This window comes from Solanum lycopersicum, chromosome 4 (genome assembly GCF_036512215.1).
Source record: "Solanum lycopersicum chromosome 4, SLM_r2.1".
NCBI classification, from domain to species: Eukaryota; Viridiplantae; Streptophyta; class Magnoliopsida; order Solanales; family Solanaceae; genus Solanum; species Solanum lycopersicum.
The window spans coordinates 60,012,663-60,035,131 of NC_090803.1; the positions used below are offsets into that span (position 1 = coordinate 60,012,663).

Consider the following 22,469-nt stretch of genomic DNA (forward strand, 5'->3'; position numbering starts at 1 on the left):
TGAGACTAAAAGAAATTCTTATGCTTAATTCTTTAGTTAGCTTGATCGATGACTATCTTAATTCGATCATTATTCTTTTTCTAATATTTGGTCTATGGACAACTACAAAATATCATATATTCTAATTAAATTAGATTAATATCAACGAATATTATGGTCTAATTTTTAAAGAAATGAATCTTTTTTTTAATGGATAAATTCCAATTTACACTTGGGATAATCATGAAAAAAAGAGCACTAAAGAATAAGGTTGAACCATCAGCTGCCACCTAAAGTTGACACAAACTTTTACGTAGACACATTAAGTAGATTTTGTTCATTTCAGACCTATTATATCAGGTTATACTATGTCATTTGAACACTTTTTTACTAATTTGACAAAGTAACATTTTGTTTGGATCATTGTTACCCATTGTTTCATAATGTATTGTACTGTATTATATGGTAGATACAATGTTTGACTAGATTGTATTATTTGTTGTTGTTTACTAACATTTTAATTGTTTGGTTTGATTGTATCGTATTGTATTGTAATTTATAAATTTACTTAAATATCCTTAATTATTCTAAGGTAGGAGGTTTGACTAGGTTCAAATAATTAAGGTAAAGGGTAAAATAATATTTTGAAATATTAGATAAAGATATAATTGGAAAAAAAAATTAAGTAACAATAGGAACACACCAAATTGGTTGTTCCATAAAATAAGGGTTTTCATTGTTAAGTAACAAAGAAATTTAAAATAAATTTAAAGTAACAATCAAAACAGTACAATACATTTTAATTAACAATCAAAACAAACATTATAGGTATAATAACGATACAATACAATATAACGGATAACAATGATCCAAATATAACACATTCTCGTTAATAACACGTGAGAGGCTTATTTAGCGTATTTTGTTTATTTTTTTCTATATTCTTTCTAGGGGTGGGCATTCGGTATTTCGGTTCGGTTCGGAATTTTTTTTTGTTTTTCGGTTTTTGTAAATTGTGTACCGAATACCGAACCGAAATATTTCGATTCGATTCGGTTTTTGTTAATTCGGTTCGGTTTTTATTAATTCGGTTCGGTTTTTATTTCGGTTTTTTAATGGGCCTGTTTAGTGGGCTTTTTAAAATTTTAAACTTAACAATTTTTTCAATTTTTTGTTTGATTTTTCAACTTAATGGGCTTTGATATTTCAAGTTAATGGGCTTTGATATTTCAACTTAGGGTTTCTTATTTTTTAAAAAAAATTATTTAATATTAATAATTATTAAATATAATATAATTTATAAATTATAATATAATATTTCGGTTTAAACCGAAATACCGAATTCCAAAGTAATATGTACCGAAAACCGAACCGAAATACCGAAAATACAAAAAATTAAACCGAATACCGAAATACCGAAATCAAAATTCTGAAAAATTTCGATTCGATTCGGTGTTTCGATTTTCCGGTTTTTATGCCCGCCTCTAATTCTTCCCCATTTTTCAGCCTTTACATCTCTTTCTTCATTTCCCCAAAACTTAAAAAATGATTCAATGGACGTCAAGATTTTGTATTTAAATTTTTTCTTTAGTTGCAATAGTTCAATTGAAAGAAGATTATTCATTTGAAAGTTAAAAATATAATTATATATCAATGTTCGAAGCTAAATATTAACTTCTTTTTTTAAAGAATGAAATTAAAATTAAGTAAAAAGAAAGAAAGGAAATATCTTACTTTGCCTTATTCAAATTTCATGTTTACACTTTTAAACAACAAATAAAATCAAGAAATGGGTACAGGCGAAGAAGACGATGAAAACGGAGTGAGTATTATGACAACGACCATGAAAATGAAGGAACGAACAAGATAAACGTGTAGAATGAGAGTGGTGGACGGGAATTATTTTTTGTGTGTGTGGAAGGGACACACACAAAAAATTAATTTTAAAAATAAAAGATAACTACGATAGTAGAGACGATGAAAATGGAGAAATTTGATGGAGAAGATGACCGGGAAGGAAATTATTTTTCTTTTAACTCAGAATATCGCTTCAATTTATTTTAATTTATTTGTGTGTATAATGATATGGTTTTAAAATGAGTGAGCATCATATAATTGACTATTTAATCCAGCTGGACACGTTTGTTCAGCACGCACAGAGTGAATAGGAAATTGTGAAGAAAGTATTAGAATGACGTAATAGGCTTTTATCTAAAATGAACAAAGCTTATAAAATGTATAAATGTCAATTTTAAGCTTTGACATAAGTTATTTAAAGGGAAACTTACGTAAATATACTATAATAAAAAAATATTTACCATTTATAGTAATAATATTTTTATCTCACTTGATCACTTTTAATTCATTTATAATATAAGTTTAATACATATTACAAAGAATAATTTATTATTCACATATAATACAAATTTTAATGATGAATAATACATTTATCACACATTTTAATACATTTATAGTACAATGTGACAATTTTTACCAAACAAACATGATATATTTCAAAAAACAATTATAATTCATATATATTGCATACATAATTCACTTTTAATTCATATTACAAATTTAACAAAGTATTGCTATAAATGGTAATAAACAAAAAGTATCGCTAAAATCAGTAATTATTTTTTAAAATGTATTAATTTATGTAATTTTTCCTTATTTAAAATGAACAAAACTTATAAAATGTCTAAGTGAAAATTTAACGTGAAGTTAGATGATCACTATTAGATTAGGCCGAAGAATAAAGAGTCTATATTCGGCCAAATCCTAATCCAATAATGGGCCTAAATCCTAGTCCGAGCCCATGTGGCTATAAAAGGGTAAGAATTTCACGGGCAGCCGGTTTTAACAAAATTATTTAATTTGTATCCAATTGTTTAAATTTTTAGCATACATATACCTACTTTAAGCTTGAGAAAATCAACTATGAAATTATGTAGTATTGAAATTTAGTCATTTTAATCGGATTTCTCTTTAAAATGTATACATACATATTGGTGAATTTTAAGTATGTATGACTATTCATACGAAATGACTAAAATTTATCTATATATGATAGATAGAAGTTTGATAAAAAATGATTAAAATATGACATGATAACTGAACTTCAATTATATATGATTGAAATTTAAACAAAAATATATTGAAAATTTGCAATAAATAATGAAGATTGAGTAAAAGTGTCAACAAAGATTGTGGTGAAGTGATAAATACTTCCATTCAAGTTCTATTGAGTATAAAATAACCCTTGTTACGAAGCACTTTACCAAAATATAATGAAATTCAACCGCTACAATTCACCCTTTTTGCTAATATAAATTAGGTTTCAACTTACAATTTAAGAAATTGGGATGGAACTTGGTAATCATTGTATACTTAGCCATATTCTGTCAATATTTTATCCAATATTCATTATCTCTAACAAAATTGGGGGAAAACTCTCACTCCAACACTGACCTGTGGAGAAGTGAGACAACACTAATCTGAACAAGTAAGAATTCTTTAGCTACTGAATTTATGTGCTTTAAACTCTCAATCTTTTTCATTTTATATTCAGCTATGCCTAAAACTACTGCATTCGGTTTCTAAAATCTCCAAGTATGGAGATAAGAATGATGAAATGGTTACTGTGGAAACAAAGTTAAAGTTAATGTAGTCCAAGGGTGACAAGTTGGTGTTGTATTGTTTTCATCGAAAACTATAGGCGAGTAATTGATGAGTGTAACTGGAAATGGATGAGAGCAATAACCTTAGATTTGTTTATTTAGTTAGTAATAGTAAATTAGTGGATTTCCTCATATGTTAGGGCTTATTGTTGTACCCTCATTAAGATTGAAATATTACCACTTCAAATACGGATTTTGCTCCTCTTTTGGACTCAAAGCAACTTATTGAGGAATGGTTGATTATCAAGTATGTAAATTCATTATTGTTTTCTATGGTTGTTGATGTTGCTTAATGTTATATAATAGGTGTAGTTAAGTTACGTCAGTAGGCTCATGTGGGCAGGATTTGCGAGTAATACTAGGATAGGTTCCGGTCAGCAAATGCTAGGTATAAGTCCTTTACGCGGCTGAGTGCTGCATCGGGATATGTCCTTGGGCCGTCTCTAGTTGGCTTAATCAGGTTCAGATACTAACAAACAGATCCAATGCTATTTCCTTGTCTACGATGTGGAATCCAGTCATTTTGCAAATAGATTAAGAAGATTCTTAAGATGCTTGTTTTAATATCTAGGAGTTGTAAGATAGGTTCTTAAAAGTTGGTAAGACTTCTACAAGACGTTCTATTTTTCCATAGAAATGTTTCGTTCAAGAAAGACCCAAAAGAAGATAAAGTGGCGGACATATAAAGAAAATTATTTTGTCATCTATAACATGTATCAATCTGGTGCTGGGTGATATCTATGATACTGTGCAATTTTGTACGACTAGATGTCAATCCAATATGCATGGGATTAGCCGCTTCGGTGGCATCTTTTCCCTAGTAGGAGGAGAAACAACTCTTCCTAAAACCTCACTCAAAAGGTGCTAAGTTGGTCTCCCATTTTGACTAAGTATTCTTGTGGTTCTAGAGGATCCAACTATAGGAGAACCAGGAATGGAGGTCTTTGCCGGAGACATGTCATGTGGCATACCATGTACAAATCATGATGGACAGACTAGTGAAAGACTTCATAGGGAATATGTTCTTTTGTGATGTTGAGAAAAAACTCAATTGTTGATAAAAATGAAGTTCCCATTTCTGATACAGTTGAGACACATCTCAATTTGAAACACGGGTGCATTTTGCTATTGCGTGGCAGCTATTCGGCCTATTCTTCGGTTGTACCAACTATTTGACACTGCACTTCTTTCCCTTTAGGTATTATTTGTGATCTTAGAGATGCTATTTGCATTTGGAGTTGTTCTTGTTGAGGAAATCAAGTCAATTGTTTCTCATATACTAATACCTGAGGAATGACAAGGAAATCAAAGAAAATGCATAATCATTCCAAGCCTCATTCTAGAAATATATTTTCTTATGTTTGACCTCGAAACCAAATGTTATTTGTCCTTCATAGGGTACTTGATGAGTACACTGATAAAGAAGTCAGACAAAAGTGGGGAAGAAATAGAAGAGCTGATGTCCCAGTATTAAATTTGGAAAATGGGATAATTTCATGCCATCACTATATTTTTTCTGCATTATCTTGTCTAGCTATTACATGGAGTTTTTACGATGCTTTTGATCTTTTAGAACAATGGAATTACAACACAGCCTAAGACTGCAGCTTTTGGCCCCACCTTCACAAGAGAAATGCTTGAGAAGCTTCCCTTCAGTGTTTGGAATTTTCCCACAAAGGAAAAACAGACTGAGAAGTTTTAATCTCTGTTCCTTGAAATTGAATAATTTTGGTCCATCAGTACCAAACTTTTGGAGGTCCCAATTGACGGTATGCACATTTCTCCACTTCTATTCTTATTGTCTGAACATCACCATTGCTGTTAATCTGTATTACATGTTCATATTCTTCAAATCCCTGTTTATGACAATGGACTATTGAAACAGGTTCAGGGTCTCAGACTAAAGGGATCAAAAGCTTCGAAGCTAGAAGAGTTGCTCAAATTTGGCAATGGAGAGGAAGATGATGGAGATGAATCTGAATCTGATTCTGATGGAGGTCATAAGAGGGACGATTACTTTCATATGGATGAGGATGAAAGGCGGGAATGGAGGAGGAAGATAAGAGATGTCATTAAAATGTCTCCTGATGTTGAGGAAGAGGTAGATCCTGTTGAGAGAAGACAAAAGATGCAAAAGCTTTTGGCTGATTACCCTCTTGTTGTTGATGAGGAAGACCCTGATTGGCCAGAAGATGCTGATGGGCGAGGTTTTAACTTGGATCAATTCTTCAATAAGATCAGTATCAAGAATGTTAAGAAAGATGACGATGAAAATGATGACGACAATGAATTAGTATGGCAAGATGATGATTATATTCGTCCAGTTAAAGACTTGACCACTGCAGAGTGGGAGGAGACTGTCTATAAGGACATCAGTCCCCTTATTGTTCTTGTTCATAATCGCTACAAAAGGTGATCTTGCCACCCCTTTACATCTCTCATTAATGATATAGCCTTTGACTTAGATATAAATGCAGTTCTATCAGTTGTTAGTTAGGGGCACGTGCTTTCGCTGTTATTTTTGTCATGTTTCTGTTTTATTTCTTGTCCATGTGCGTGAAAGTTAGAATCTACTTGCTTCTTTGAGAGTCTAAGTTTGCTGGCTGCATTTATGTGTCAAATTCTTATACTAAATGGCAGTTTGTATATATGCCCATCATTCACTAGGTTTCTTTAGTCTTCTCAGTACTAATATATACCTTTTAGAAATCTCTCCACCGATTCACAATTAAGCCAGGAAAAGGTCATATCTGCAATAAACTAAATTTAATTGGTGAGTTCTGTTAAATTTAGAGTGCTCAAACAGTCCTTAAAAGCTTAGCGGAGAATGACACTAAGTTCACTATTTTTTCTGCTTTCGCTCTAATATTAGGCTATATCAATTATTTTGTGGAAGTGACCTGGTAAAAATTAATTTTTTTAGAGTTTTTCCTCAAATTATTGAAAGACTTGGGATTCTAGAAACAACATTTTTTGTAGAGAGCAGCATAACTAGGTTCACAAAACAACCATACGTTTTTCATGATGGTAAAAGCTTTCCTGTGTACTCCTTTCTCTTCCTTGAGAATTGAGATCGTGTTCATTTGACAAAAAACAACTCTTTTCCTTTCTTTGAAGGAATTTTCCTATCATAAAATTGGTTACTGGCTGAGCCTTAAAACAGAGGCCTAAAGTAAGTTTTCGAGAAAGATTATATGAATGGTTGCAGTTATCTTATGAAAGCCGTGTGTTACATGCAGGCCTAAGGAAAATGAAATGGCACGGGATGAATTGGAGAAGGCTATCCACATCATCTGGAATTGCAGGCTACCATCGCCAAGGGTTAGTTAAACCATTCAACTTTAGCCAATTATATATTCTAAACACACTATTGATAGTGTTTTTCCCTTTAGTGTGTAGCAATTGATGCTGTTGTTGAAGTTGACTTGGTGTCTGCTTTGAAAGTCTCTGTTTTTCCCGAGCTCATCTTCACTAAAGCAGGGAAAATCTTGTACCGTGAGAAAGGTTATAGTCTGTCTAATGGAACATTGCTTTTGACTTTTGTGGCTTGATGTCAAATCCTCATTCTATATCTAACTTTATTCACTGCTATCCTCGAGCAGTGAGCCGAACAGCAGATGAGCTGTCCAAAATGATGGCGTTCTTCTACTATGGAGCTGCCAAGCCACCTTGTCTCAGTAGCATTGAGAATTCTCAAGAACTAATACCTACAATCTGAGAAAGAAATTATCTTCGTAGATGAGTCTTGAGATCTATTCAAACTATGTTTTGATAGCTTCACTGTATTGTGAATTGTCATGAACGTAAAACGTATCCTACAGGTGCAACAATGAGTGTTGTCTGTACAGTCGGTCACTAAGATGGCACCGGTGCTCTTGGTGGTGTTTTACCAGGTGAGAAGATGGGGTTCATTTTGCTCTCTTCAACATTTCAATAGGTGCATTGCTCGTTCCTTCGGTCCTTGTGCTAGCGCAGCACCCTTATTCGGTATCAATACAGCAAACACTTATAATTGCAAGCAGCTTCAAGGTTGAAAATAGTAGCTACTGAAATGTCATGCTAGTGTATTCTTTGTTCAAGTATAACAGCTACATGGCCAGCCATTTGTGTAGATTTAGTTATGTTGTCTTCTTCCCTATGTAAAATAGCATAGATTGCTTCGTAATATATATATATATATGTATTAGTTTTGCAAGATTTTAGTTTACATATTTGGTGTACTAAATTTTATACATTAATGCTACCAAACATAATACTAGTTAGAATGAAATTTCTATGTGGTGTGGATGTCTAATGTCATTCATATTAATCAACACCACCTGTATGTATATATGTTTATATTTTTTCACTTTAATAAAAGTAGTACTTGTCTGAAATTAAGAAGAAAAAAAAAATCAAAGCATATTCAGTGTCTCGACAAGATATTAGGGCCTTTGAATACCTAAAAGAATCATATCCATACCAAAAAGTTTGTCTCCAAACTAGACTTATATGAAATCAACTTTACAACTAATTAAGATATGTAGTCACTAAATCCATGCCACTAATTTCCATGTGGCAAAGAATCCTATTTATGTATTTCACTTCAATTACTACATTAATAACTAACTAAATCACCAAGAACATTGACAGAAAAATTGCTAAGAATCAAGAATCTAAATTTGCTTCGAATGTTAAGACATGTTCTCTTCACTCTCATTCTCTTCGACTCGTTATTAAAGATTGTAAATATATGTTCTATTAAACATATTTGGAAAGAGGCAAACCATTATGCTGATGTTGATTTTATAAAAAGATATAAAATGAAATTGGTTAATTTGTGAAATCTTAACATTTTCCAATGTATCAAAAAAAAAAATTACATTTTTGTCATATCTTAAAAATACCCATTTTTGTCCAAGTATAAAATTGCACCAATGGGGTTACCTTTTATATCTGAACTCAATAGATATAGAAGGATGTACATATATAGAGAGAAGTAAATATTTTTTCAACACAATAAATTCTTACTAAAATAGTGAAATATTTTTTAATTTTTTTCGTATGAAAGTATTATTATTTAATCACCATTTTAATTAAAATATCTGTGAAAATTACCATATTTAAGCATTTTTCAGAGAGAAATTTTAGTGGAAAACTAGTGATTTTCTTAGTAGTGATATATGTTATTATGCTTACTGATTTCGACATGAAAATAAAGTGAATAAGACGTCCATACTTTCTTTTATATTTGTCCTTTAAAGTGTTTAACATATATTTTAGTAAATCTATTGGAAGAAGGTTAGTATAGTTGTTATCCAATGTGGCATACTAGACTAGCAACTAGTTACTTATGGCCCATTTGATTCACTTAATTTTTTTTTTTTAAAAAAAAAAAGCTTCAAGTCAGAACTAAAACGTTAAATTTAAATAATTTTCAAGTCAAAAATAAAAAATAGGGGTGACCTATACTTAGTTTTTAACTTCCTAACTTATTTTAAGGTAATTTTGATTTATTTTTTTAAATTATTTTTTATATTTTTTAAACACTTTCAGAAATTAAAAATCTAACTAAATCTACTATTAAGTCAATTCAAACACCCTCTTAGTAAATTAAATACTCCATCGTTCAAGAGATTGTACTTATAAAGCCTTGTAAAGTTCCATAGAACCTTTTATTTTGAGATAAAAAAAAATTACAAGCAAGCAAGTTTATCTAGTTTTTAAATTATAGATGAATAATATACATATATTAGGACACAGACTCAAATATATCATCGAATTAAGAAAAAAAGTCCACTTTTATCATTTTCGTTTTAAAAAATCATCGATACCATTATTTATTAACTTTAATAAAAATGGCCCCCTCCTAGAAACGTGTTTGTTTGAGTTGACGTGTTGTAGCGAAAAAATAAAAATAAAATATATAGAGAGAGAGTAATGTTATTGTATAATATTTGCACATTTAATATATATATATATATATATATATATATATATATATATATATATATATATATATATATATATATATATATATATTTTGATATGTTATAAACACTTTGATGTAGATATTATTAGCGACAATAAATATGTATATTAATACAGAATGTTCAAACATTTATGCATTACTAGTATTAGTTTATAATTGTGATTAAATTTAATATTATTATAAGCTTTAATATTTATAAAGAATTTTAAAATTTAATTATCATTATTAATTGCTCTAAAAAAATATATTTAACAACTTAATAGTTGCAGCGTTAGTGCGATGCACTCTCAACATGTTGAATCAGTACACATTGCTAGCTTTTATGATGACTTCACTCATGTATTAAGTATATATATTTCAACAGAAGTATTATGGTCAGGGAGAAATGATTTTCTAGCTTTTTTATATTTTTTTAAAAAAAGGTTTTATGGCTTTATTACAAGAAATCTTTAATTTTTATATCTATACATACAAGATGTAAAAAATTATATTCTTTCATTCCAAGTTATAAAGAGACGAGATATCTTGACATATAATGTTATTTACTTAACCATGTAGACGACTAAAGTTCATATAGGTATAACATTATAATGTCTGATTTGGTTGTAAGCTCACACAAATTTATCTTTCGGACTATGTTATATTGAGCCTCAAAACGCATGAATAATGTAAACTTGAGTTATATTATATAAAATTCTTCATTTTTCTCGTGCAAAATTTGTTAATCTTCAAAAAATTATCAAATCTAAAAAGCGCATGAATCACGTAAACCTGAAAGTAAATACTAAACAGGATGTTTTCTAATTTATATAATTCCTCGGCTCTAATATAGCATTTAAATATAAAAGAACAATACTAAAAGGACACCAGTGATATTATATTGTGCTTTACATATAGTAAAGTATGATACTTAGACATAACTTTAATACTAAAAATTAGTTCATAAAAAATGTCTAAGAGTTCAAATGCACATCTTATTTTCCTTTAAACATATTTTTGAACTTTTTTTAATAGGGTTTTTTCATGTAATGCCAAAATGATAGAAGTTAGTGATAAATTAGTGTACCTTGCAATATGATTACATTTTTTACCCAAAAAATTCTAACTTTTGTAAGAGGTTGAACAATTTTATGTCTAGCATTCTTCTACTAAGATAGATATCATAAAAGGTTCTCGACCGTACTATATCCACAACAAAGTTAAAGAAAACTTTAGTCATCATGTTATTGAGAAATGTCCAATCTTGAAAGAGAATATGTGTGTGAACCACTCACTTGTACATATTTTTATAATAAATGGAGATTAGAAGCATAAAAAATATTGACAAGAATTGTATTATCAACAAGAGTTAATTAATTATATTAGGCAAAAAAAAAAACACAATGGTTTTGAAGAAATATCAACCCTACTTGGCAATGCTTTTTGTACAAATATTATATGCAGGCATGGCTTTGTTCTCTAAAGCTTCTATCTCCAATGGCATGAACCCTTACATATTTGTTGTTTATCGACAAGCATTTGCAACCCTATCCCTGGCTCCCTTCGCGATTTTCCTCGAAAGGTCTTCAAATTTTCATCTTCTATATGTATATATTATATGTATATATGTAGCTTATTTATATATATATACACTTGAATATTACGCTAATATGTTTGTTATGTTCTTTGATTTGCAGTAGCAAGACAACTCTTTCATTCACTTTACTAGTGAAGATATTCTTTACATCCTTATTTGGGTATGGATCCATCCCTTTTCTTATTGTCTATATATATATATGTGCGCGCGCGCATGCATGATGAGGTATAAATATGAAGTAAAATGTGTAGCATACACAAGAGTTGTGTAAAATTAAGTTATGAGTTGATTCAGAATGAACGTTATCTTTTATATGTATATATTTCAAATATTCTTTATATATATAGTTCATGTTGAAAGTAATGAATTCAGTTGAACTCACAGGATCAGAAGGATCAGATGTACGTATATTCTTCTCTAAGTGTTCTACATATAGAAGTTATAATACGTGCACTAATAGTATTAAAACTTTATAATATGGTTGTTGGGACTAGACTGTTTGTTGACCAAGTTGTGTTATGATTAATTATGTGAAATTAATTTTCAGGATTACCTTGAGCTTGAATCTATGCTATATTTCATTAAGTTACATATCGGCAACATTTGCATCTGCAAGCACAAACACAATCCCTGTTATTACCTTCATTTTGGCTTTATGCTTCGGGTACGTACGTAATTTTTTAGAAAATAGATCGACCTAAACAGTGAGGATTCATATGACTGACTTCAATTTGAGAGTTTTTGTTGTTGTTGTTATGAAATATTAATTGTGTACTATTATTTTTTTTTTGTATGATATTTAAGGATGGAGAGCATTTGTTACAAGCAAAGGCATGGAATAGCTAAGATTATGGGTGCAATTGTGTGTGTTGGTGGGGCTTCAATGTATGCTTTTGTAAATGGACCTCCTATATATCTAGAAAGCCACAAAAAAGTAGATTATCAAACTTCAATTGGCACCTCTAAAGGGGAATGGATTAAAGGTTCTCTCATCATGTTTTTAGCCAACACAATGTGGTCATTGTGGCTTATTCTCCAGGTTTTTTTCCTACACTTATCTACCACCCAAGAGAAAGTTCCTAAATAAGGATAATTTATGTAAAGTATTTAAGTTGCTTTTTAGCCGACATAAATATCTTGTTTTTGGACCATAAATTTTAAAAGTTCTTTTTTCTTTTTTAAACTTTATATCTGATCAAATATCAATATACATAAATTGAGACAAAGTGAACAATTAAACACATAAATTGGGACCATAAACGTATTCTTTAATTTGACCTCAATTAACATCTATGATTCTATGTCTTTTAACTTTAAATGTGCATAAGTAAACACTTAAACTTGTATAAAATTGAACAAGTTGATTGACACACACGCACCCTATCTGGTGTCCCACAAGAATTGTCACATAACATGTGTGTTTACTTGTTTTTCTAGTACACGTCTAAAATTGGAGCGTGTACATTTGGATCAAATTTAAAGTACATGTTTATGTGCTATGACTTTGTAGAAAATTTTGGTTTTAAATATAACAAAAGAAAATGACATATTTATGTAGTTTTTCCATTAACTTAGCTACTTAATAGACAAAAGAGAAAACACACACAAAAAAAATAATAAAAAGTATCTAATTAGAGTTGAAGCGTTCTAGTGAAACCAATCATAATTCGAGTGTGTAAATAAAATAAAACTATCCTAACAAGTTTAAGAGACTTTGGTTATGTAATAATAAAACTATAATCAATTCATAGAACTTAAAACTAGCTAGTATGAAGAATGTGCCATATATTAATTGTGGCACCTTATGCTAAAAACTAAAGGCTTATTATTTTTTAAATTAAAATATAGCTCAATTTATTTTGTAACAGGGTCCAATTATGAAAGAATATCCAGCAAAATTAAGGCTTACAACTCTGCAATGCTTCTTTAGCTGTATTCAATCAGCAATTTGGGCTATTTCAGTAAAGAGGGACATTGCTGCATGGAAATTAGGTTTCAATTTCAATCTTCTCTCTGTGGCTTATTGTGTAAGAACATTTAATTTAATTCCAATTTTTTTTTAAAAAAAAAACAAATAATATTTTTTCATGTGATTTTTACTCAATTTTATTATTAAAAATTGACAGGGTGTGATGGTCACTGGGGTGTCATATTGGCTAATAGCATGGGTAATTGACATAAAAGGACCAGTTTTTATTGCTATATTTACTCCAGTATCTCTAATATTTACTGCCTTCTTTTCATCTATCTTTTGGAAGGAGACTCCTCATGTGGGAAGGTATTATTTACGTCTTTTACTGTTTAACTACAAAATTAATCTTATCGTAAATTCCTATTTCTTTTAGGAGTGTTAGAAAGATCCAGAATTCACATTTTTTGTCCTGCTTTCTTTAGACAAATGTTATTATTGAGTTATAGAAAAATTGATGAATTCCTCTATTTAAGTCATCATTATAAGAGAATTCACATTTTGGGAAAGAAATAGCTACTCTAAAAATTAACAATATTTTATCCCCTATACTATAAGTAGCACTATTATTATTATTTAATTATGAAGTGGGTAATTAGCTAATGGTTTGCTAATATTGACAGTGTTTGTGGAGCAATATTGCTAGTGATAGGACTTTATGGTGTTTTGTGGGGTAAACAAAAAGAAGCAAAATGCAAAGAGACAAGTCAATACAATGGAGAAATTACCAACATATAGCAAAGGGAAATGAATGGATATGCATATTATTAAGATAATAAATTAAAGTTCTCTTTTGTGTTCTTTTTTTTTTTCTCAGTTTAAATGAGTGGTAATTGTTGAGTCATATTATGTGTCATATTTTTAGGGATAAGAAGTTAACTTAAGTTTTCGTTTGGTTAATGTATGAGTTGTTGGTTTTTGAGTTCTATTGAGTAAATAGTTTTGGTTTAAAATTTTTATTTTTTATATTACTCATAATCTAATACATGAATTGTTAGAAGTTCTATTATTGGTGAATAATAGAATAAGACGACATAAAAATTTTTATTCAACACTTCAATAAAATTAATATAATGGAATTATGCTTGCGATATATCGAGAGAAGATATTTACATTTAGTAATCTAATATAAAATAGTATACAATTTTATATCTAGTTTAGTCCATATTTTATTGTACCTAAGCACCTCTTATCGCTACTAAAAAATTACTGCTTTCCCCTTCAATTGCCATTGAAAAATGTTCAATTGCTATATTTTGATTGAATTGGCGTGAAATAATAAAATAGTATAATAAATATTTTATATGAAAAAATTAGAAACTTCTCAAATATTTTATATGAAAAATTAGAAATTTCTCAATACTTCATTGCATATGTTTTCCATCATGCATTTTCTAGTAAATTTGTTAGAAAATAAATGAAAAAATACAAATTTTTCAGTAATTCACGAGGTGGATTAAATCTTTATATCTAGTAATATATATTTTTATACAAGTTAATATGTCATAATAGTATACTCGTATGGTATAATATACTATATTAAACTACATGGTGTAATATTTTATGTTAGAAGGTATATTTTTGAAAAATTTCCCCTAAAACTATACATGCATAATACACTTTGGGATAAACTAAAGAAAAAGAATCACAAAATGTAAATAAAATGAACTAAAAAAAATAAATTGGAAGTGGGAATTTTGAATTTGATTTCTATTTGGGTCAATAAAAACATTTGCATTGTTTTCTAAGGACCAACCCAATTGCCTTATATCGGAGCAGGGAATCATCTCTATATACCATACAAAATTAGACTCATATTTGTTAGAAAAAAATATATATGCATGTATTTTCAAATTCTATCGTGTAAATAAGTTAATCACTTAAAATTATGAGTAATCTATGTAGTCAGCGTATAAGACCTTGTTGAGAATATATTTCTTAATGGATCAAATTAGGTCAGTCCAATTGATTGGGCTAATTGGGTTGACCACAAAATGTATGGGCCTTTTACATTTATTTTCTCTTTCTTTTCTTTTTTTTATCAGAGCACTGGTGCAGCAATCATTAGGTAAAAACTTGCATTGTTTTCTCTTTTCCTTTTTTTTTTTCAGTTGTATTGTTTGATATGTTTTTTATAAAAAATATAATAACTAAGCATGATTAGATCTAAGCAAGAATTACCTAGTTAAACATACACTCAAACCATATATATATTAATTTTATTTATATTTTTAAATAATGATCTATTATCACACTATTTAAGAATTTTGCACGCACCATATTTGTAGTGAGATACACTGATATACCATAAGTGATTATCTGATTATCTCTAGTTTTCAATTGATACAAAATAAAAAAGAAAAAAGAGCACGTTGGAGAAATCTACTTTAAAATAAATGTGAAAGGAGATTACGATATTGGATAACAACTTTCATAAAAGGTTGAACCCTTGTGACTCCCTAAAGCTTCATCAATTTTTATTTAGACATCTAAATTAAAGTTTGTTCATTTTAATTAACATCTCATATGTGTAAAAAAAAGTGTCAAAATGACATAGTAGGACTTGACATAGGGTATCTAAAATGAATAAAGTCTAGTTGATCGTGTCTAAATAAAAATTGTTGTCAACTTTAGAGGAGCATTGATAGATTCAATTCAGAATAGCCAACCAACTGAACTATTGGAATTCCCGTGACTCCATATATTTTAATAAGTCGTAAAGATATGTAGATTTAATGGAAGAGACAGCCTCCTAGTATATTGAAGGGAGAATAAGTGGGAAAATGATGCCTTTATTGAATGAGTTGTAGGCTTCTAGCCATTTGAATGGATCAAGTTGACTTTTGATTTATGTTTTGAGGCAATCTTTTAGTTTTGTTGTTATATTTGGTACTACTAGAGGATAAGGTATAGCTAATTACAATTTATAGAAACCAGGTCAACTGAGATTATAATTTTTAATTAATACATTAAGTGTGTACCTGAAATAAAAAATAAAGATACTCATAAAACAGATCCAGTGTGACATTTTGATTTGTTTGATGAGTGGGGTAAGGTAAACAAACCTCAAGTTTATTTTTAATATTTTTAAAAACATTTGTTATGATATTAATTTTTTCTTGGGTACAATTTGTTGATCAAAATGTGGTTCATCTTTTCATAAAAAGTACCAACTGATTTGGTAAATGTTATTCTAGAATATTCTTAACCCAATATGTAATAATGGGAAGTATATAGTAAAAACAAATCTAACAAAACCTACAAAAATCAAAGCAATAAAAAATAAACTCAATTGGTTTTGTTTGATTTTCAACCCTCAAAAAATTAAATTAATTAGTTTGATTTTATTTATGACAAAAAGAACCATCAACATCCCTAGTTATCAACTTGGTGTTGAGCATCTTTTAATAAAATGGATTGAAGAGATCAATTAGTGTGCTTTTAAACTATTATTATCAGTTTCACAACTAAATATTTAATCACACATGGAGAAATAATTTTTTTTTAAAAATCATTAAATCAACTTGCGAGGCCATAAGTTTATTTAATAACCACAGGAAACAAAATTTAAACTAAAGTTAGGTAGTTCAAGGGTAACAAATTAAAAACACCACATCACAAGTTGACGACCAGAATTATTAATTGATGACCATAGTATAATATTATGAATTCAAACAACTAAATTGATGTTTATTTATTTTTATTTGCAAGTATTAATATTAGATAATATTGTAATATTTGTGATGACATTGTTATTGGATTATCTTGCAGATTCGTACACATACTATAATGTTATTTAGTGAAAAACAAATACAAGTTGCATCTATGAAGAGGATTGTTATTTCAAAATGTATATTTGAAAAGTTTTTATATCTAAATAGAAAGTATTTGTAAAAATATAGGTATACTTAACATAAACATAATTAATATCAATATTATTAATACACTATATGTTCTACATTATTCTTAAACAACCTATCAAAATTATCCATATGGCATGGATTTGCTCAGCATTTGACTCTATATAAAATTACAAGTGGAGTGTCTTTATAAGGCCACGTATGTTGTGTACCCATGACCCATGCCTGGATTTTGTTTTTAATTAATTAATAGATCTTCCAAATCTCCAAATTAACCTAATGGTACTAATTAAGAAAAAGTAGTAATCACTAATGAATCGTGTGTGTGTGGGGGGGTGGGGGGGGTGGGGTGGGGGATAGAATAAAATTTTATAAATGGAACCGAGCTAAATTCTGAATTTTTAACCAAATTAAGTCATTATATAAAATAATTTACCAAAGTAATACATTTTTCTAAAATTTTACAAAACTAATATAAACGTAGTTCACGGTAACGTTTTAGGGTATATTCTATTTTTAAAAAACTTAACAGCATTAGGTTGATATACGTTATTGTAAGTAACGTTTTACTTTTAAAACGTTATTTTCAGTAGCGTTTTACTCCTAAAACGTTATTGTAAGTAACGTTTTAGGAGTAAAACGTTACTGTGAGTAACGTATATCAATCTGACGCCATCAACTTTTAAAAAATAAAATATATCCTAAAACGTTACTGTGAAATACGTTTATACTAATTTTGTAAAATTTTAGAAAAACATATTATTTTGGTGAATTGTTTTATATAATGACTTAGTTTGGCTAAAACCTCCTAAATTCTATATAAAAATTAATCAAGCGTAACCAAATCAAACAATAACTTCCAATTAAAAAATAACAAAATGAAATGAGTAAGAGAACAACCCTAATCATCACTTAAACAGCCGAATCATAATATAATTAAGTATACTAATTAATGAAAAGAAGAGATTCTTTCTTTGCAAATGTCTATATTAATGGTAGTTCAATATAATCAAAGTATTTTAATCATGAGCTCTAAAAATAAAAAAAATATTGACACCCAATGAAAAAGTAATTTTTTTGTAAGGGTAAATTAAAGATAAATTAAAAGTGATTCTTTTTCTTGAAGGGATCACTAATATGAATCTCCAACCTAACATCATCGACCATAGTTGATTTAATGATGCTAATATTGTGGATTATTTAGCACTTTATTGATTTCTTTTAATCTTTTGAAGTTGGTAATCATGTTTAGTTAACTTGTATGTTTGTCCTATCTATAAACTAGCTACAACAAAGTCATGTTTGATTTATGCTTGAAGCAAAATATTCTCCACCTGATTTATCTTTTGGAAAAGATAAAAAAAAGAAAAACAACTCATAAAAAGGAAAAAGAATTTAAGAGAATTGAGTAAGATTTGAATCATCAACAATGTACAAAATTATCTTCAATCATGCTACTAAAAATGAAAATGAAATATGATAGTTAAGATATAAAATTCGCGAAAAACAATATTTTTGATCATTCACTCCAAAATGAATAAATTCTTTATCCTGTCAATTTCAAGCTATTGATCTTAAATAAATAAATCTTATTATGAAATATATTTGTCTTAAATAGATCTTATAGAACATAAATTTAAATTAGTTTGCTTCAATGAATGTACCATATATTGAATAAAAACCCAATAAAATCGTTATCCAAACTGAATATAAGATTTAAATCCCCAATTATTATTTTTCCTAATACTGTATTTTCTTGTAAACATGGTGTACCAAAAGATTCAGCACCAAATCTTGTGATGTCATTATTAATTATTTACCATATGGCATAGAAAAAAAGTTCATTTGGACATATTTTTTAACCATATATACGAAAGAAGATCAATCATGCAAACGTTGGTTTAATTTTAAATTAGTGGTGGGGCATATATTATAATCTGGTCAGCTAATGCCACTGAGATTTGGTGAAAAAACAAAGAAAAAGACCAGAAACTTTTGTAACAAAAAAGGTATAACCCTTGCCCGGTATTAATTCTGAATTTTTTAAATATTTATTTAATTAAATAATTCAGGTTTAAAATGTAAAAAAATAATTAACATGACGCATTTCTCCTTAGACCTTATAAGAGAGGAATTCAAAGTAATCCAGAGTTTAATAGAAATACAATGCATTTGAACAGTAAAAAACTGTTTTTTTTGTTTGTTTATTTAACAAATTAATTAAAAGTGACCAACTCTAAGAAATGTGCATTTGAAACTTCGAGTTGAAACTAACATTTTAAGATATATTTTTTTATCATATAGATATGTAAAAAATTATAATTTATAGTACTTTTCATATAGTTTTTGAATATCTAAATTTCTTGTTGAAAATGTCGAATTAATGTAATCTAATTTAAATTTAAAAATTAATCAAATTGACTTTCGAAAAATGCAACATGAAAAATAAAAGTGGATGGAAATAGAATACGTGACGTTATGAGTTATGACACTAATAAAGATGATACTATTTAAGCTAGACATGTAATTTAATTGTGTATCAAAATGAGCCATATGTGAACGATAAATGATTTACTAATTTATTACATAGTGTATTGTCTTATCACGAAATAGTTCACCAAAATTAAGCAAAACATAGCAGTTCACTAAATAAAAGTAAACTGCACTTCTCATTCGATCACCAAATAGTTGCAATATATATAGGATGTGTGAATTGTGATAGGAAATTTAAAAATTATAGTTCTCATAATTTTCCAAATTGAGTACGTCTTTGAAGATTGTTACTAATAAATTTGGCATTAAAGATCATGATTCAAGCGGAATTATCAAAATATAAAGTTCGATAATACTGATAGAAATAAATAAATCATTGTAGTATTTTAGAAATGAAGCACTTTATTATGTCATATACATCACATATTCCGTATTTTACAAATAAAGACTTGAGAATGAGTCAAAATGGTCCATTTACAAAAAAATTAAATAGTTCTGTGGGATGACAGGATACTGTGAAGGTAAAGGTGTCTTTACACAAATATGGAATAACTTTGATGATATTTTTATGTCTTTTATTATTCTAAATCTAAAATTTCAACCTAGGTTATTTTTAGTCAATTTAATTTAATTAATATGAAGCAAAGATAAAATCTACGTATATACTACCATGTGAAATTTGATAGTAGTCGTTTTATTCCATTTTGCATGAAGAAAAAGAAAGAAAACAAAAATGATTTAGCAATCATGTGTTTCACCTGTTTTGTGAAAACAAAGTATAATTCGGTTTCTTCAATGCCATACCAAAAACAGGCCCCCACTCCCCATTTTATGTTAACACTTGTCGTTATGCTAATTTATGGGGAATAAAATTGACATTTGAACAAACCTTGTGGCATTTACGTAATTGTCGTGTTTAGATAATACTCTACACAAGTTCAATTGAATATTCATATTTTAATGGTTTGATTTATCCATTTTTAAATATATTAAATTATAATGGTTAAAGTACCAAATGTTAGAATCGAATCTTGAGTCTAGTATTAGGATCGAGTCCCGAGTCTGTGTCCTCGGTCAGGTTTTCATGACCTAAATGATCCGAGTCCGATGTTAAGGTTGGATTGGAGAGGGTGTGTGTGTGAAGGTTAGGTTTCTTGCTCAGGACAATCTCGAGTCCGATGTTGAGGTCCAAATGATCTTGAGTCCACTGTGGAGGTTGGTTCCTCTGTGTCGCCGGAGGAGGGGGGGTTGCGAAAATTTTTGAAGAGCCCGTGAAAGGTGTTTTATTTTTATTCAAATATATTGATAAAATAATTAGGTAAGTGGAGAGCAAATAGCTTTTTGATAATTTATTATGCGATTTTATATTTTTATGTTTATTTGATAAGATTGAATAAACAATTGGGACTATTTTAATAATTTTAGAACTTATGAGATTTTTATATTTATGAGAAAATATACAACACCAAAATTTAACATGTTCAAACAAAACTTTAATTTCATCTCATGATTTCATATCATAATATCATATCGCATGGCCAAACGGCAGTCTTACTTTCAGAAATTCTCTAGCTCATATTCATTAAAACTAGAGCAGGTTAAATGAATTTAGGTCACCACCCCTACACCTAGTTAATTAATGTAGCAAATTAAGATTGCATTTATTAGTTAAGAACTTTAGAATAAATAAGTGATTTGATTGGTTTGTTCCAGAGCACCATGGCCACTTATAGCAAAAAATTTTGACATAAATATGTATGAGATAACAGTATTTCAACTTTGTTTAATCTAGCTTCGCATTATTAATTTTAAACTTTGGTTAAATGAAATAGATTGTCGCAAGTTGACAATATAAACTAGTCAATTATGAAGTTTAACATTTTTAATTTCCCCAAAATTTCAGAGGCTTTAAAGTCCAATCTCCATGGTTTTTCATCCTCTAAACTACTAGTTTTTATTAGTTCAATTGGCTTATGTTTCCTTAATCTATAAATTACTAGTATTTTAGTCATTTTTGTACAAATAACTTTATTGTTGTAATTTATTAGGAAAAGAAGTAAGCTATGGTTTTCTAGTTTTCTTTTGGACGTTCGGTACAGAGTTTTTCTCTTATCAAAGGTGAATTTAAAATTTGAAAATAACGAGACACTACTAATTAAAAACGGATACATATTAGTCAAAATAACAATATTTTATCCAAAAAAATTGTTAAACAATTATAAAATGAAAAGTATATATAACTTGATTGAAATGTAACATAGTTATTCAGCATAAAGAATCAATCTCGCAGACACACGAGTTGCAAAAAGCACAACAAACAATGTTGAACAACTACACCAGCTCAATTTATTTGTTATAGTGTGCACATTCAATTATGATCCTTATTTAGGAATATATATATATATATATTTGATTACGTAACAAATACAAAAAAAATGTTAAAAACCTTATATTTGAATAAAATCTTCCTTCCGAACGTACCCTTGATCTCTGGTGAAAGAGTTGAGATTTTTCCATCATTAGAAGAACATTCTTATATGTTAAATTGCTCACTCGTAGGTACCAATAATTAGAGTTTTATAATTCTTTTGGCCCAAAAACTTTGGCAAGAATGGTAAAATAATATATTTTATATTATGTTATTTTATTTTTTAAAATATTCTTTATCCTTTTAATATTAATATCTTTTAATTTAAAATAAAAGATCAATTTATTTTAAAATAAAAAAATATTATAGTCTTTTTAAATTGTTGGCCAAATTTTAACCAAATTTTCTGATCATTTAGCATTATCCTAAGAAACTAATTTAACTTTTGTGACATTATCAATTATGCTCTCACTATTCCACATTAATTGAATTTTCGGAGCTTTTTTCTATTTTTCTGAATAATTGATTGTTCAAAGTTCAAGATGATTGTTTGAAGTATTTTCATATTTGATC

At 28.7% G+C, this 22,469-nt stretch overlaps 2 protein-coding genes across 2 annotated transcripts; both read left to right on the forward strand.

The window, feature by feature from the left end:
• Nucleotides 1-3,261: 3,261 nt before the first annotated feature.
• Nucleotides 3,262-7,929, forward strand: LOC101267802 (thioredoxin-like fold domain-containing protein MRL7L, chloroplastic). The gene is made up of 6 exons (XM_004237743.5): nucleotides 3,262-3,484; nucleotides 5,233-5,428; nucleotides 5,545-6,071; nucleotides 6,899-6,980; nucleotides 7,052-7,163; nucleotides 7,262-7,929. The coding sequence occupies exons 2-6, from the start codon at nucleotides 5,237-5,239 to the stop codon at nucleotides 7,375-7,377; spliced, it is 1,029 nt and encodes a 342-aa protein (XP_004237791.1). The 5' UTR covers nucleotides 3,262-3,484; nucleotides 5,233-5,236; the 3' UTR covers nucleotides 7,378-7,929.
• A 2,989-nt stretch (nucleotides 7,930-10,918) lies between these two features.
• Nucleotides 10,919-14,128, forward strand: LOC101252079 (WAT1-related protein At1g43650). The gene is made up of 7 exons (XM_010321785.3): nucleotides 10,919-11,191; nucleotides 11,307-11,366; nucleotides 11,754-11,870; nucleotides 12,011-12,245; nucleotides 13,075-13,233; nucleotides 13,333-13,484; nucleotides 13,799-14,128. Exons 1-7 carry the CDS (start codon nucleotides 11,013-11,015, stop codon nucleotides 13,911-13,913), a joined length of 1,017 nt encoding a protein of 338 aa, XP_010320087.1. The 5' UTR covers nucleotides 10,919-11,012; the 3' UTR covers nucleotides 13,914-14,128.
• The last annotated feature ends 8,341 nt before the right edge of the window (nucleotides 14,129-22,469 follow it).